At 39.1% G+C, this 18,330-nt stretch overlaps 1 protein-coding gene across 1 annotated transcript in view; it reads left to right on the top strand.

Annotated features, from left to right (window-relative positions):
- TTN (titin) overlaps positions 1-18,330 on the top strand; it is a 307,220-nt gene that overhangs the window by 94,848 nt on the left and 194,042 nt on the right. The window contains exons 97-98 of the mRNA XM_077830394.1: positions 15,674-15,961; positions 18,159-18,251. Of these exons, the coding sequence (XP_077686520.1) occupies positions 15,674-15,961; positions 18,159-18,251 (381 nt within the window). The remainder of the gene's footprint in view (positions 1-15,673; positions 15,962-18,158; positions 18,252-18,330) is intronic.

Here is an 18,330-nt window from a genome sequence, read left to right as displayed (position 1 = left end):
TGCATATTGTCCTTTGGGATCTATTCTTGCTTATATTGCATACATTATTCTGTGTAACCATATGTCTGTGAAAGTCGATACCCTTAATAGGCATTCCTAGCATATTATATAATATGCTTAGAACATAGTTTGTTAATTATTTATCATAATCTAGCTGTTATCACGCCTAGTGCAAACACATTGTCTACTTCATTGCATATCTTTCTCTTTCTTTAGCATTTGTTTTTCTCTCCTCTTTCGCATACTGTAATATGACGTGTGTCATACGTTAAAGTAATAGTAAAGACTACATTATTCATAAAAATGGATTGAGTCCCTGCACTCCACGTTATTTTATCTTTTATATTATGCCTATGGTGTGCTCTTCTTGACCCCAGACTTGCATTTAAAACACAGCAGGGATTTGAAACATTTAACGCTTGTATTTTTTTACCTACATTAATGTCAATAACTTTGCTCTTTTGCCTTTTCCACCAATCGCATCCTCTCTGTCCCTCATCCTTGCTGTCTGTGGGCAACCAGGATGGGATCAAGACTCGAGCTGAAACACAGAAGCAAGAAATTCATTTCATATGGGTTCAAGTCAGACTAAAAGTTGCTTTAAGATTTGTGATGATGACTGATGATGTAAACAGTGGCATCTGGTTTGAACTATGAATTAAGGTTGTAAAAACAGAACAGGTTTTATATCTTTAGAGATATAAAAATGTGACTTCCCATAATATCCATCAAATCTCTACTAAATTTCTTTTCATGGAGTCGCAGTTTTGCTATGCAAGATGTGCAGCTTTTCCTTCACTTTTGGAAGGATCAGAACAAATCTATCTCCATCTAAATTTGCACAGCTGGGGCAATGTGCTGTGGTAGCACTGGGTTTAGCGGTTAATTGCTTTGGTAGTGTATTGCATATTAGATCTTTTAAAAGCTACTTAAACCATTTTTGCAGAATGGCAGTTGTGCTTTAATTTTCATTCTCTTTAAGAAGGAGTGGAAATATAACTAGTGCATTGGGAGAAGATAGCATACGTCTAGATTTCTTCGCGCATGCTTGTGAAAAAGTATTCTTTTAGTACTATTTTTATTTCCCCAAACTGTGTGCAATTGGTATTCCCGGAAACCAGACCTGTATGTATTAACATAAATTGTTGATCATTGTTTGCTTGTAGATTTAACTTCCTTGTTAGAGTTAAGAATTTATTAATCTATTGCCTTTCTCTTATATTCATGATACACGTTTCTTTCCTGATTATTTACTAAATATTTTCCTGTTCTGTTCTCTCGACTTTACAATTAGATTTAACCGATTAGACGGTTTTCTTTTCTTTCAGAACCAGCATTAATTTTAGAGAAGCCAGAACCGATGTCAGTTACGGCTGGGGATTCTTTTACATTAGAGTGCACAGTGGGTGGAACACCGGAACTCATTACAAAGTGGTTTAAGGATGGAAGAGAACTACAGAGCGGCCGCAAATATCAAATCACCTTTTCCAACAAAGTAGCTACACTGAAAGTTCTTTCTGCGGACGCGGGAGACAGGGGACTGTATACATTTGAAGTGAAAAACGAAGTTGGTGAAAGTAGCTGTACCTCTTCGGTTGATGTTTCAGGTTAGCTGGCTACCACCTTCGTTGTCACTTAGTGCTGTCTTCTCTTTTAATAGACCTTTCCCTTTTTAATTAAAAACCAACCAACCAACCCGTGGTTTTGTCGCCTTTTTCTACGCAGATCGCATTGTCCCTCCTTTTTTCACAAGGAAGTTAAAGGAAACATGCGGGGTGCTGGGTTCCTCAGCGCTGCTGGAGTGCAAAGTTTCTGGCTCACCACCCATTTCAGTTGCCTGGTTCCAAGATGGAAATGAGATTGTTAGTGGAGACAAATATGAAGTCTCCTTTTCAGACGACGTCTGTGGTTTGAAACTGAATGCACTGGACTCATCAGATACCGGACCGTACACCTGTGCCGCGGCAAATGCCGCTGGATCTGATGAATGCAGTGCCTTTTTGATCGTACAAGGTCAGTAAAAGATGGCCAAGGTGCCGTAGGCTTTTGCTGCTCCTCCATTTGCTGCTATTTCTTCCTTCGCAATTTTCGGGCCGCCTATAAATCTTCAGCCAAACGCTGATTTGGTTTTCATCTTCAAACGTAACGGGCATACTAATTTGTCTCTGTGTCTTAACTTCTTTATGTATATGTAGAACCACCCTCATTTGCGAAGACACCCGATCCCGTGGAAGTTCTACCTGGGACGAGTGTAACATTCACAAGTCTCATAAAAGGAACGGCTCCGTTCAAAGTTAACTGGTTTAGAGGCATCAGGGAACTTGTGTCAGATAGTACCTGCAACATCTCTTTGGAGGATACAGTTGCAGAACTGGAATTGTATGAAGTAGAACCACTCCACAGTGGAGATTACACCTGTCGAGTCACTAATGATGCTGGCAGTGTGTCTTGTACCACTCATCTTTTTGTAAAAGGTTTGTCTCGATTGCTGCTATTGGTCTTATTCTTATGTATTTGTGTGTGCGCGCGCAAAGATTTGTGAATATTTCCCCCCTCTTCTATTTGACTTTTTGCCTTCCATTTTGTAGAGCCAGCGACCTTTGTGAAGAAATTAAGCGATTTCAGTGTAGAGCAAGGGAAATCCATACTTCTGGAAAGCACGTACAAAGGAACTCCTCCTATTTCAGTGACATGGAAGAAGAATGGCTTCCACATAACACAGTCCCCGAGATGTAGTATAACTACTACCGAAAAATCGGGCATACTGGAAATTCCTAACAGCACAAAAGATGATGAAGGGCAATACACATGCGAGGTTGCCAATGATGCTGGAGCAGATATTTGCCAGGGACAAATATCAATCCTAGGTGTGTTGCTATCTCGGATTCCATAACCACTCTTGTATTAATAATGGTCATTATAAGACTTGCTCTCTTTTCTGTGATGCTGATTGCGATCATTTGTGCTTTAGAACCGCCTTATTTTGTTACACACTTGGAACGTGTGGAGGTGACAGTCGGGAAGCCCGCATCTTTTCAGTGCCAAATTGCTGGGACCCCAGAAATCAAAGTCTCCTGGTACAAGGAAGATACAAAACTAAAATCGACTCCTACTTATAAAATGTACTTCAAAAATAATGTGGCCACGCTAGTTTTCAGCCGGGTGGAGAGCAGTGACCTTGGAGAATACGTCTGCAAAGCAGAAAACAGTGTTGGCTTTGCTTCTTCCACAGCTCTGCTCACTGTTAAAGGTGATGGGTTCATTTCAGATATTTCTGTAATGACTCTTTATAGTAACAAGCTTATCGTAAATGCAAATTGTTTCCAGGTTGGCAGGATGCCTTATCTCCTACTTATTTTCTTGCAGACCGTAAGTTTCCACCGACCTTTGCAAGAAAACTAAAAGACATTCAGGAAACTGTTGGTTCCCCCGTTACCTTTGATTGTCGCATAAATGGCTCGGAACCTATTCAGGTGTCATGGCATAAGGATGGGGTGCTATTACACGATGATGATAACGTGCAAGCAACATTCTTAAATAACGTAGCGACTCTTCAGATCTTGCAGACCGACATGGCTCACTGCGGCCAATACTCGTGCTCAGCTCACAATGCTCTTGGCACTGCTTCTTCCAGTGCCAAGCTCCTTCTCACAGGTTGGTAGTTGCTAAATCTTGTCCTGGCCATTGGCTTTAAAGAAGCAGAAGACCCTGCGTTGTTGCGTAATGCCAAACGATAGGATTCCGTGGCGGTGAAGCAGCAGCTGTGAGAGTTATGTTGTTTCTTTCCATTTTTAGAGCGTCTGAGACCTCCAGTCTTTGATGTGAAACCTGAACCTATTGAGGTGGCTCTTGGAGCAAGTGGTTCCTTTAAATGCCACGTCACCGGATCGGCGCCACTAAAAGTCACTTGGGCAAAAGAGAACAGAGATATCCGTCCTGGGGGCAACTACAAGATCACCCTGGTGGAAAATACAGCCAGCCTGACGGTTCTAAAAGTAGGCAAAGGAGACTCTGGACTATACACTTGTTCTGCGAGCAACAATGCTGGAAAGGATTCTTGCGCCGCCCAGCTAAGTGTGAAAGGTATTTAAGAAATGCAATGCTTTGTCGTCCTCCTGCAGAGCGTTTTACCATGTTAAAGAAACAAAACATGCCAAGCTTTTTCTTCTATCTTTGAAACGATACAAAACTGAAGGCATTCAATCGACTTAAAATGAGACCCTTTTGTTTTCCCAATGTGATGAGGTAGAGCAAACTCGTTGTCCAGGATTTTGACAGCAGTAATTTTCACCTTGATGGTTATTTTATGACTTAATCATATTGCATTTTGATCGCTGACGCGATGGCTGAACAAAATTCGTTTACCTCCTAAAGGCAAATTCTCCTCTCCCACACCGAGAGTCTATTAGAATATGAAATTTGAGCAGCTGACGGTAGCCTGGGGCACACACATTTTTTCCCCACCACCACTCTGCTCATAGTATAGTATGTGGATTCTTCAACCTATGTATCTCCACATTTTATGATCAGAATAATCTACCCTGGTGTAAACTACACTGGTACATTAGGGATTTTCACCACTGCGATTTCCTTTATGTGGGCAGGGCCTTTGTGTTTATAACAGTTGTTATGGCTCTGTAATTCCCATTGATCCTTAAACAGGATGAGTGTAGGATAAGCCTCTTAAAAGTGTGTGCCTTTTTCCCTTAAATATAATTGTAGATAGTATTAACATGTGCTTATTTGTTAGGGCTCTTAATTAATTGCAGTTAACTCAAGTGATTAACACATAAGAAATTAACTTGGTTTTTAAAAAATAGACCTGATTAATTGCAGTTTTAACCGCACTGTTAAACAATAATAGAATACCAATTTAAATTTATTATAAATATTTTGGATGTTTTTCTCTGTTTTCAAATATATTGATTTCAATTACAACACAGAATACAGAGTGTGCAGTGCTCACTGTATATTATTTTTATTACAAATATTTACACTGTAAAAAAAGATAAAATAAATAGTATCACCTCTTAGGAATAATGTAGTGCTATCTCTTTATTGTGAAAGTCCACCTTACAAATGTAGAATTATTTTTTTCACATAACTGCACTCAAAAACAAAACAATGTAAAACTTCAGAGCCTACAAGTCCACTCAGTCCTGCGTCTTGTTTGGCCAATCACTAAGACAAACAAGTTTGTTTACAGTTAAGGGAGCTAATGCTGCCTGCTTCTTATTCACAATGTCACATGAAAGTGAGAACACGTGTTCACATGGCACGGTTGTAGCCGGCATTGCAAGGTATTTACATGCCACATGTGCTAAACACTGGTAAATGTAAAAAGCTTAAACATAGACTTTAAACATAAATACTTTATATATATACTTTTGCCCAAAAGGTCGATCAGGGAACAGACTTTAGCTATATATATATATATATATATAATATATATATATATATATATACGCTAGGACTAAGCTACACAGCATACACATACACACCAGGGATCTATACACTAAATATAGCAAATATATAAATTCTCTTCCATACATATAACATGGACAGAATTCAATATAAATTTCTATCATAGTCAAGGTCACAGATCAGCTGAAATCTAGTATGGAACTTCCAAAGAGCAAATTTCCGATGTAAATTTGGCATTTTAAGATGCTGTCTTGCACAGTAAGAGTTGAATATTTCAGTGAATCCAGTCAATATATATCTAGTTTTGTCTGCAGTAGCTGTTTGAAAGTCTCGGTACATGATATATAAATTACTGAATTGTAGCTGAGGGTAATTCTTATATCTAAATGCTCTTGTAAGTTATATATATGGCAATTTAGTAAGCAATAATCTTCCTGCAAAATAAATATGTCCGAATCTTTGCAAGGAACTCAGGAAATCATTCTACATATAACACAGACCACTGGCAAAGGCGTTCAAAGAAACTCCCCTGCTTTTGTTTGTTATGTATGCTATGTGTTCGTTTTTGTCATGCTGCTACCAGACATATCACCGGCTAGTGCAAATTCACTTTCTGTAGATGTTTGTACTCTTCCCCCACCACACAAAAAAGTATACGCTGTCGGTTAGATATTTCACTGATTTCATCACTTTAATGAATCTGCAGTTTAGTGAATAATCTTGTTTACTCTTGTCCTTTGGTTTCATAGAACCACCACGGTTTATTAAGAAGCTAGACTCCTCTAGAGTTGTGAAACAGCATGATTCCACTAGATATGAATGCAAAATAGGCGGCTCTCCAGAAATCAAAGTCACCTGGTACAAAGATGAAGCTGAAATCCATGACAGCGAAAAATACAGAATGTCCTTCGTTGAGTCCATGGCAGTCATTGAAATGCACAATCTCAGTGTGGAAGACAGTGGAGACTACACTTGTGAAGCTCGCAATGCAGCAGGGGCTGCAAACACCAGTACTTCGTTGAAAGTGAAAGGTCAGAACCCTGCTCCTCCCGTTTTTGTCGGTTCCTTCTTTTAATCTGCCGTGGAAGGTTAATAAATCTTCTCTTCAGTCAGATAGGCGAGTGCTGCCTTCTGAGAACGCAGACTATGGATTTTACCAGAGTTCTATGACATGGCTCTTATTGTGACTTGTGTCTTTACTCTTCCATATCAGTCCAACATAGTGATAAAGTTTACTGTTTAAATGTTCGTTTCTCTGTTATGTCCTCAACTGAATTAACAGAAACTCAAACTTCTTCTTTTCATAGAACCCCCTGTTTTCAGCAAGAAACCCCATCCAGTTGAGACTTTGAAAGGTTCTGATGTCCATCTTGAGTGTGAGCTTTGCGGCACTCCTCCCTTCCAAATTTCCTGGTATAAGGACAAAAGAGAAATTAAAAGTAGCAAGAAGTACAAAATCATGTCTGAGAACTACCTTGCTAGCATTCACATCCTTAGCCTGGGTGACTCAGATGTCGGCGAATATCACTGTAAGGCCGTGAATGATGTAGGAAGTGACACTTGCATTTCCTCTATAACGCTAAGAGGTTTGTTTAATGATTTACACATCAGCCATATTCCTAGCATTGTGTCATTCTCGTCACACTCCTCGTGCACTCTCCTTGCGGTTTTAACATGACGTATCTTCTCTTCATCAGCACCACCCATTTTTGTGAAGAAGCTCAGTGATTTCACCTCTGTAGTTGGAGACCAGGTTGAGCTGCAGGCCACAGTAGGAGGATCCCAGCCCATTTCTGTTCTGTGGCTGAAAGACAAAGGGGAAACCGTTAGAGAAAGTGAAAATCTTTGGATTTCCTATTCAGAAAACGTTGCAACTCTACGGATTGGAAAAGCAGAACCAGCCAGTGCTGGAAAATACATCTGTCAGATCAAAAATGACGCTGGAGTTCAGGAGTGCTTTGCCACTCTGTCAGTTCTAGGTTGGTAACAAGGAAACAAAACAATACAGAATGATATTTTAACCTCACTTAACAAACTGATTGCATCTCCTGTCCTGTCATCAAATATGGCTGTGATTTGCATTTCATTTCAGAACCTGCAGTCATTGTAGAGAAGCCCGGCGCAATGAAAGTCACCTCTGGAGACTCTTGTACTCTAGAATGCACAGTGGACGGCACACCGGAGCTTACTACTAGGTGGTTTAAGAATGGGAAAGAGCTGTCTACTAATCACAAATACAAAATTAGCTTCTTCAACAAAGTGTCTGGGCTTAAGATCCTCAATGCAAGAGTAGAAGACAGTGGGGAGTATACTTTTGAGGTGAAAAACAGTGTTGGTCAAAGCAGGTGCACAGCTTCAGTGCGTGTTTCAGGTTAGTTGATTAATATGTGAATTATCTTCGATTCTTACAATTTCTTTAAAACGTGTTACACAACACGCCGCTTCCTTTGGTGTCACATCATGCTGCTGCCACTCTGGGAAGACTCACTGCTAATGTGACCTTAGGCACCCTATGTGGGCCCACTAGTGTTGCGGAGATCATGGACGGGGTGCATAGGTTGAAGCCTGCATCACATTTTACAGCCATCAGAAAGATGAGGCTGTTTCTTGGGGTCAGTCTCATCAACTTAGTCTGCATGTCCCAGCTGGTGCAGTACTGATGTTCTGCTTATGAGGAATTATTGAAAAAATAAAAGGAGAAAGGTGATCCTCAGAAGGGGTGAGCTGACAGATTTCGAGAGTATCCTACAATCCTTTTTATATTCTCTCAGTACCTCAGGCTTCAATGTTTTGAACTGCAGGCTTGCTTTGGATTCTCCCATGCAAACGCAGGTGTTCCAGAGGAAAGTGCCATGTTTCTGCTAAATGCCTGGGAACCATCTCTCTTTTAAGTTATAGAGTTGTAAATAGCTGTGTTTTATCCTATACAGATCGCATTTTACCTCCTTCTTTCACGAGAAAACTGAAAGAAGCCAGTGGTCTCTTGGGTTCGCATGTTGTCCTGGATTGCAAAGTGTCTGGGTCACCACCTATTTCTGTTTCCTGGTTCCATGACGGACTTGAGGTCACCAGTGGAGACAAGTATCAGACGACTCTCACAGACAATACTTGCACTTTGAAAGTGAACACATTAGAGGAATCCGATATGGGAAATTATTCATGCACAGCTACTAATATAGCTGGATCTGATGAATGCAGTGCATATTTGACTGTTAGAGGTTAGTATCTAGAACAAGGCAGGGCTTCCAGATATAAACTACTTTCTTTGTGGGTTGCTTACATTTTTGGGTCTGTTTATGAGAGTCTAATCACCTTTGTTTCGTATGGGAATATTTTACTCTCCATCAAAGTGCATTTCTCTTTTATGTTTGTCTTTAGAACCTCCTTCTTTCGTGAAGAAACCTGATCCCCTTCAAGTTTTATCTGGGGCAAATATAACTTTTACCAGTATCCTAAAAGGCACCCCTCCACTAGATGTTAAATGGTTCAGAGGTAGCATTGAACTAGTACCAGGACATAGATGCAACATCTCCTTGGAAAATTCGGTTGCAGAACTGGAGTTGTTTGATGTACAGCCACTCCAAAGTGGAGACTACACCTGTCTGGTCACTAATGAGGCTGGCAAAATTTCTTGCACAACACAGCTCTTTGTAAAAGGTTTGTCAGGCTGGAAATTTCACACGTTCCTCTAAAAAAATCTCTTGGTGTCATCTTTTAACATTTATCTTCATATCATTCACTATAGAACCAGCCAAATTTGTGAAAAAAATGAATAATCTCAATGTGGAGAAAGGAAAACCATTAATTCTGGAATGCACATACTCTGGTACCCCGCCAATTGCAGTCTTGTGGAAGAAAAATGGAGTTGAAGTAGCTCATTCTGCCAAATGCAGCATCACCACCACAGAAACCTCTGCCATACTGGAATTTCCCAGTAGTAAAATAGAAGATCAGGGGCAGTACACTTGCCACATTGAGAATGATTCTGGGCAAGATAATTGTCATGCTGCAGTCTCTGTATTAGGTGTGTCCTCATTCCACAAAGAATCTTTTTTATACTAATGGTCATTTGGTATGGTATTTAAATTTTGTTGCTAATGATGTATCTTTGTTCTTTAGAACAACCTTATTTTGTTACACGCTTGGAACCTGTTCAGGTGACAGTTGGGGATTCTGCATCATTACAATGCCAAGTTGCTGGCACACCAGAAATTATTGTATCATGGTACAAAGGCGATACAAAACTAAGAGCAACTCCTACATCTAAAATGTACTTTAAGAACAACGTTGCCACTTTGGTTTTCAGCCAGGTGGATAGTGGTGATAGTGGGGAGTATATCTGCAAAGCAGAAAACAGTGTTGGAAAGGCTTCTTCATCAGCTTTGCTTTCTGCTCAAGGTGAATAATTCATGTTAACACATTTAAAAGGTTTCATAACTAAAGGGTTGTTTTTTTCAGTAAAGAAAAGTATTTTCTTGGGAACATTCTGTTCTTCTAACTGACCAGTTAGAGATCACCCCTGTCTAGAATCCCTTAATCATTAATTACCTTCCACCAGTGAAAGTCTGGCTGGAAATTCATTCCTAATGCCAATCTTTAGTTAACCAGCACGCTCTCTAAGGGAGACAGGTTTCTGATTCTTCCCCTTCAGAATAGGGCAGTCATGAATATGGTTATTCTTCCAGCTCTTCCCAGTGCAGAAAAAGTGAGATTATAAATCAAATGTTAGGGCAAATTTCAGCCCTCTTGTATAACTTTGTAGCCACATTGACTGGTAGTCCACCTCTTGGCAGAGCTCTCCCTTCACACAGCCCCCAAGCTAAATGATCTAACAAATAATCTCCTTGATTCTTTGTGGGCCTCTTACTGTTTTTTATTGTGCAAGTTGGTTGAAAATAATGACTGGATCTTCCAGTGTATCTTCTTGTAAATCTGCCCGATCTATACCACAATACAGTGTCCTCTTAGTCAGTGCTTATTGGAGAATTCACCAAAGTTAGATAACTTCCCAAAGCTTTCGTTGTTCAATACTTTTCTTGCAGAGCGTAAACTTCCACCTTCATTCACACGAACTTTGAGAGACATTCATGAAACTATTGGTTTACCAGTTACATTTGATTGCGGCATAACTGGCTCAGAACCTATTGAAGTATCCTGGTCTAAAGATGGCGTACCTATCCGAGATAGCTACAATGTGCAGACCTCCTTCTTAAATAATGTAGCAACTCTCCAGTTTTTGCGGACTGACAAGAGCCTTGCTGGGCAATACACTTGTACAGCTTCCAATGCTATTGGAACTGCTTCTTCCACTGCCAGGCTCGTGCTTACAGGTTGGTTGGTTATGAAATAATTTCCCTTTAACGTCACCAGGTCATTTTTTCATTTCCATCTCAACTTAAAACTATAGGTGCAACATTTATTTATTTCACAATATGCTTTAAACTAATGGAGCTCTTAAAAGCTATACGCGTTTTTCTGTTTCTTTCACTCTGTAGAAGGGAAGAATCCTCCATTGTTTGACATCCCAATTGTACCCGTGGATGCTTTTGCTGGGGATAGTGCTGACTTCGAATGCCACATATCTGGAACACAACCAATTAAGATCACTTGGGCAAAAAATAAACAAGAGATACGGACTGGAGGAAAATACCAGATCAGTTATGTAGAAAACACAGCCCATTTGACAATTCTGAGTGCTGACAATGCAGACTCTGGAATGTATACGTGCCATGCTAGCAATGAAGTTGGAAAGGACTCTTGTGCAGCTCAGCTTAGTATTAAAGGTATTGCCTGATTCTGGTGTATGATGTGCACACTGAATTCCTTTATATCTGAAAAAAATAAGTCATCTTGTTGCTATATAAATTGGAGACCGTCTTTTTAATATATGGATTAGAAAATGTGTATTGAAATCTCTGTCAGGAAATATCTAAAGCTATTAGAAGGAATGTGAGGGGAGAATTAAGGAGTGAAGATAATGTTTTCTTCAATCTTCTTTTCTTTAAAACTTTACAGACTTTGTCATCTTAAATGGTTTACAGAAAATTCTAGTTTGTTCCTTGTTTATACATAAATTGTTCATTTGTTAAAGGCATTTTTCTTACAAGCAGTATAAGATAAGTGATATTTTAATTACTTTGTAACTAGTAAAACTCTACATCCATTTAAAGTGTCGTGTTTTGCTGTTCTAAGAGTGCTACCCTCTGTGTACTTTTTGTAAAAAATAGAATCTTGTTTAAAGGTACGCAAACAGTTTTTTAACAACATATAGTCATATAAGGTATTTCTTGAAAAGTCTTCTACTGAATATTTGATCTTAAAATTTAATTTTACAATTTAAGAAGTATGTTCATTTCTTGCAGAACGAAAAACTCCACCTGGTTTTACAAAGAAACTATCTGAAACAGTAGAAGAAACAGAAGGGAACATCCTTAAACTTGAGGGCCGTGTTTCTGGTTCTCAGCCTCTGACCGTTGCTTGGTATAAAAACAATCAAGAGATCTATCAGAGTCCTAATTGCGAAATATCATTCCTAAACAACACCATACTTCTGCAAATTAAGAGCGCAGGGCAGGCAGATGCTGGCTTATATACCTGCAAAGTGTCCAATGAAGCAGGAAGTGTATTGTGTACGTCTTCCGTTGTTATTAAAGGTTAGCTAATTTAATGTTTTGCCTCACTGTGGTGTTAGTTTTCTTAATCAGCATGTTAGCTGGCAATATATGTCTTCCACAGCTAATCAAATAATTCATTCTAGGAGTCTTATGTTTAGGCCATGGGTAATTGTGTTGAAACAATATTAAATTCTGTACAGCCTACACGAGATAATGGCAGCTACTTCTCCTTTAGATACTCAGGCAGAACTCTCATGAGTTTCAGTGTGAGCTACTATTCCTCACAAGTTCTTGTCAACTGCTGGTAATGGCCCACCTTGATTATCACTACAAAAGATTCTCCCGCCCCCCACCCCAGCTCTCCTGCTGGTAGTAGCTCACCTTATCTGATCACTCTTGTTACAGTGTGTACGGTAACACCCATTGTTTCATGTTCTCTATGTATATAAAATCTCCCCACTGTATTTTCCACTACATGCATCCGATGAAGTGAGCTGTAGCTCAAGAAAGTTTATGCTCAATAAATTTCTTAGTCTCTAAGGTGCCACAAGTACTCCTTTTCTTTTTGCGGGTACAGAATAACACGGCTGCTACTCTGAAATGTGAGTTTTGTATCTCAGGACAGAATTGAGCCCAATAGGTCTATTGCTTTCAACTTAAAACTAATAATATAATACAAAATAGTGATGATTTCCTGCAGACATCTACATTTCCTTTAGAACAGTAGTACACAAAATTTATTGCTATCAATACATATTAGTAGCAAATAATAACCCGAGGCTGTACATGCTATGGCAATTATATAAATTTGAGACCATACTCAGAATATTTGTTTACTAAAGTGTGACAGATTTTTCCAGGACAATGTCAGCATTTTTCAAAAATAGCTGAAAACATTTAGCTACTAATGCAAGAGTTTCTCTTTACTGTCCTTTGGGATCTTTTCTTGCTTATCTTGTATGCCTAATTCTGATTAATTAGATGTCTGTGGAAGTCCATATCCTTAATATGCATTCCTAGCATTTTACTGCTTAAAATGTATTTTTTTGAATAATTTATTTAGCTTTTAGCAAACCTAGTGCAAATACATTCCCTACTCCATTGCATGTGTTTCTCTGTGTTTGTGTTTCTTTTCTCTTTTCCACACTGTAATTTGATGTGTGTCCTATGTTAAAGTAATAGTAATGACTAGATTACTCATAAAAATGAGAATTAAAGTTTTTAACAATGAAAAAGTGTTCTGGCCAAATCTTTAGTGGTATAAATATATGACGTTCCATTATATTCATCAAATATTTACTCGTCTTTTCAAGTTGTGGCAGTTTTGCTATGCAAAGAGTGCAGCTTTTCCTTTTATTGTTGAAAGGATCAGAACAAATCTATCTATATCTAAATTTGTACAGTGAGAGAAGTTTGCTGTGGTAGTTTGGGATTGGGCAGTAATTGTTGTTGTAGTACAGAATCATAGCAATTTAGGGCTGGAAGGGACCTTGAGACATCATCAATTCCAGCACCCTGTGCTGTGGCAGGAACAGGTAAATCTTGACCATCCGTGACCGGTACTTGTTCAGTCTGTTCTTAAAACTCTCCAGTGATGGAGATTCCACAACCTCCCTTGGAAGCCTAGTCCACAGCTTACCTACTTTTATAGCTACAAAGTTTCTCCTAATATCTACCCTAAATATTCATTGCTGCAACTTAAGCCCATTACTTCTTGTTCTACCCTCAGTGGACATGGAGAACAATTGATCACTGTCCTCTTTATAACAGCTCTGAGCATATTTGAAGACTACTATCAGGTTCTTCCTCAGTCTTCTTTTTCAAGACTAAACTTGCCCATTTTTAAAAAAAATTTCCTCATAGGTCAGGTTTTCTAAACCTTTTATTATTTTTGTTGCTCTCATCCCACTCTCTCCAATTTGCCCACATCTTTCCTAAAGTCTGATGCCCAGAACTGGACACGCTACTCTAGCTGAGGCCTCACCAGTGTCCCACAGAATGGGACAATTAGGTCCCAGGTTTTACATAGGACACTCCTGTTAATAAACCCCAGAATATTAGTCTTTTTTGCAGCTGCATCAGATTGTTGACTCATATTTAATGTGTGATCCCCTATAATCCTCAGATCCCTTTTAGCAGTAGTATCATCTACTCAGTTAATTCCCATTTTGTAATTGCATATTAGATTTTTCATTCTTAATTGAAGTGCTTTGCACTTGTCTTTATTGAATGTTATCTTGCTGAATTCAGACCATTCCTCCAAATTGTCAAGGTTGTTTTGAATTCTTATCCTGTCCTTCAAAGTGTTTGCAACTCCTCCCCAGGTGTCATCTGAAAATTTTATAAGCATATTCTCCACTCCTTTATCCAAGTCATAAATGAAAATATTTAATAGTACTGGGCCCAGGATTGACCCCTGCAGGCCCCACTAGATACGCCTTCCCCATTTGACAGTGAACCACTGATAACTACTTCTTGAGTTTGGTCTTGAGTAAAGTGTGCTCCCACCTTATTGTAAGTGCATCTAGACCACATTTCCCTGGTTTGATTAGGAGAATATCATGTGTGACTGTATCAAAAGACTTATTAAAATCAAGATGTATCACATCTACTGCTTCTCCCCATCCACTAGCCCAGTAACTCTGTCAAAGAAGGAAATTAGGCTGGTATTGGCATGATTTGTTCTTAAAAAATCCATTCCTTATAACCCTATTATTTTCCAAGGGCTTACAAATTGATTGTTTAATAATTGTTCTATTATCTTTCCAGGTATCAAAGTTAGGCTGACAGGTCTATAATACCCCAGGTTCTCATTATTCCCTTTTTAAAGATAAGGAGTATATTCGCCTTTCTCTAGTCTTCTAGGACCTCACAAATCCTCCAGGAGTTCTCAAAGACTCACACTTTCCTTTTTCTTTCTCTTGATCCTAAATTATTAATTATTCTCCTTTTATAGAACTGATATCTCTTCCTAGGTGTAACTCATTTTTTGACTTAGCCTTTCTGATTTTGTTCCTATATGTTTCTGCTATTCTTTTAGCAATTTGTCCAGGTTTCTACTTTTTGTATGATTCCTTTTTGATGTTCAGATCATTAAAGAGCTCTGAATGGAGCCATACTGGCCTCTTACTATTCTTCCTATATTTCCTTCGCATCAGGATAGTTTGAAGTTGTGCCTTCAATATTGTCTCCCTGAGAAACTGCCATTTCTCCTCAACTCTTTTTTCCCCTGGATATTCTTCCCATAAGACCATACCGACCAGTACTCTAAGTTTTTTGTTGAAGTCTGCTTTTATTGAAGTCTTAGCTCCTGTGCTTTAGTTATTTTAATATTCTTCAAGAACGAGTGCCAAATAATTACTGCATTGATAGAAGATGGAATACATAAAGCTCTTTTCTTGCATGCTTGTGAAAAAGTACTTTCTTCATACTATTTTATTTTCTAATACTATGCAGCATTAGTATTCTCTGAAACCAGACTTGTATGTATCAACACACATAGATTATCATTCTCTTATTTGTACATATGACTGACTTGTTAGAGTCAAGATTTCATTTATTTCTTGTGTTTCTCTCTCATGTTCATAACACACATTTCTTTCTTGATTATTTACTAAAATATTTTCCAATTCCAGAACCAAAAAAGCCACCAGTATTTGACCAACCTCTTAGACCTGTGACAATAGCGGAAGGAGATATTTTGCAGCTCAGCTGCCACGTCCAGGGATCACAGCCAATCAGGATTCAGTGGCTGAAGGCTGGGAGAGAAATAAAAGCTTCAGATAAATGCACCTTTAGCTTTGCTAATGGAACAGCTCTTTTGGAACTCACAGCAGTTACTAAAACTGATGCAGGCGAATATGTGTGCAAAGCTACAAATGTAGCTGGAAGTGACTCTTGCAAGTCAAAAGTGACAGTGAAAGGTATAGTAAAAGAGAAAAATCAGCTTGTGATGGCAATTTAAACCAAAACTACAATGATCACACCTTTGTTTTCTGTGAATTAAGTGGTTCATAATCAAATAGAAAATAACCAGTGTCCTTGTTACTTCATAAAATATTACATAATCTGAAATACTGGCCTAATTGTAGCATTATATTTAATGATAATTAATATAACACCATAAATATACAATGTATACATTAGGGGGCCTGTGTTAGAGGGCTTATTCCTTCATCCTCTCATTTCCCTGGTCCTTCTCGCATGAACAGAGAGCAACAATACCCGAAGTCCAAAGGTGCAAACAATTCTATGTTTATTGGGGTGAACTTCCAGCAAGCATGATTCCAGTTTCCTTCCTTAGTGTCCCCCTTCCCAGCTCTGACACCACAGAGCCTTACCTGTGTCCCTGTTCCCATTCCCCTCCCCCCCCCGCTTAGCAAAACATGATTCCAATTTCCCCACCCCCATTGCCTGTTCCCATTCCCACCCTCCTTACTTCCTGATTGACTGCAGACTATATAGTAAAACTTGAGTTCTGTTTAGCTATACCTTAACCAATCACTTTCCTAAAATTTAACTAACCAATCCTAACATATTGTAACATGATTATTTAACCAATTATATCCCACCACCTTAATTAGTTTACACCCAGCAAAATTAATTATACAGCAGACAGAAACAATCACAGAACCAGACAGAGACCATGCAAATAAACAATAGCAAAGGGGGAACTATAATGACAAAACAATACAGAAGTGAGGATTTCACAACTACATCTATAAAGACATACGGGTTTCCCAGCTGTGTCTATTGATAAGTGAGTTCTTAGCGAACAGAAAACTATCAAACTAAACATCCTCTAGGCTCTTCCCTTTCTCTGGAGGTGATAGATCAGATCACCTTTCTAACAGCCCCAGATGGCCTTATTTCAATGTGACTACTTTGGAATGTGAGGATGTGACCATACGCTTCCCAGCTTATGGCTGCCTCTGCCGCTTAGCCAGAGATCTTAGCCTAAGAACAGGGCCTCAGACTGTCACAGTAAGAGAAGACCCTTACACCATCAGACAGTGATTTTGATTCTTTCTTTTATACCTCTATAACTAGCTAAGTGATAAGAATACACCTAAATTCTTAGAGTATAGGCCTTTACAGACAGGCCCGAATATCTATATCCTAACAGCCTGTGTCAAATGAACCCCACCCTGAGGGTTTAGAATTTAACCTTGCAGACAAAACAAAGCCTTTGAGGCAAGACCAAGCTGACAGAGTAGGCTCCAGTCTCTAGAGCATGCATGCTCCATGGGGAAGATGGGGGTCTAGGCATGTCTTGTAGGACATTACTAAGGGAATTTGGTATATTGTCAGGGAGAGTGCTCCAGGTCTATGTGGCACCATGAGACACAGCAAAGTCTGGAGTGAGCCAGCCAGAAAGATAGTACAGTAAGGAAGAAGGCTGGGGAGCGCATTAAGAACAAATTCTTTGCCCAGCTCAGAGGCAGCAGTGCAATTAGTTGGGCTGGGCTATCTCAGCTTCAACCCACACTGCCCTCTCACTCAATTGAAACTAATACAGTTTGGGGATGAGACACTCTCTCTCAAATATTTATACCCCCATCACTATTGCATCTGAGCTCTTCACAGTAATTAACATATTAAGATAGCACCACCCCTGGAACAGAGGCAGCAGTGGGCCTAGAAGTCGCTCAGACACTTTAATCTTCTAGCTGTAGGCTGATGATAAAACTAAGACACCTTGTAGACCAGGTCTTTAAGAAATGAACACCAAAGAGAAGCCCCTTGTTACTGTCCTGTGTGGAAGCTGCTGGATAATAGCTGATGAGAACTTTTGAAAATCAGGCCACTTATTTATGTGTCCAGCTGTGGATTTAAGAGCCTAAATTAAAGTCATCCATTTTTGAAAATCTTAAAGTCTGATTATGTTTACTTCCATATAAATTTTACACGGTGTGACAGAGATAAGAATAAGCCTTACAGTGTCTGCTTCCATCTTAGGAAATCAGATGATAACTTATTGAAAGTCAACAGAAAGTACTTGGCATTTTTTCTTTCATACATGCACTGCATATGCTGCTTTAGTAAATGGATTCAGCTACAATAAAAAATATTCCCATTCAGGGGACTGAAAAATCTTAATTCCTTAAACCTATTTTCCAGAAAAACCAGCAGCTGCACCAGCAGCTAAGAAAGCACCAGTGGATGGAAAGCTGTACTTTATCTCAGAGCCTCAGAATCTCAAAGTTATGGAAAGTAAGCTTGTTCTTCCAAAAATATGTCATCTTCTCTATTTGTTGTATTAGTTGTATGATGATATCTCCTGCTGTCTTAC

This window comes from Eretmochelys imbricata, chromosome 11 (genome assembly GCF_965152235.1).
Source record: "Eretmochelys imbricata isolate rEreImb1 chromosome 11, rEreImb1.hap1, whole genome shotgun sequence".
Lineage (NCBI taxonomy): Eukaryota > Metazoa > Chordata > Testudines > Cheloniidae > Eretmochelys > Eretmochelys imbricata.
Note: the sequence above shows the minus strand (reverse complement) of the source record. Positions and strands in the feature narration are given on the sequence as shown.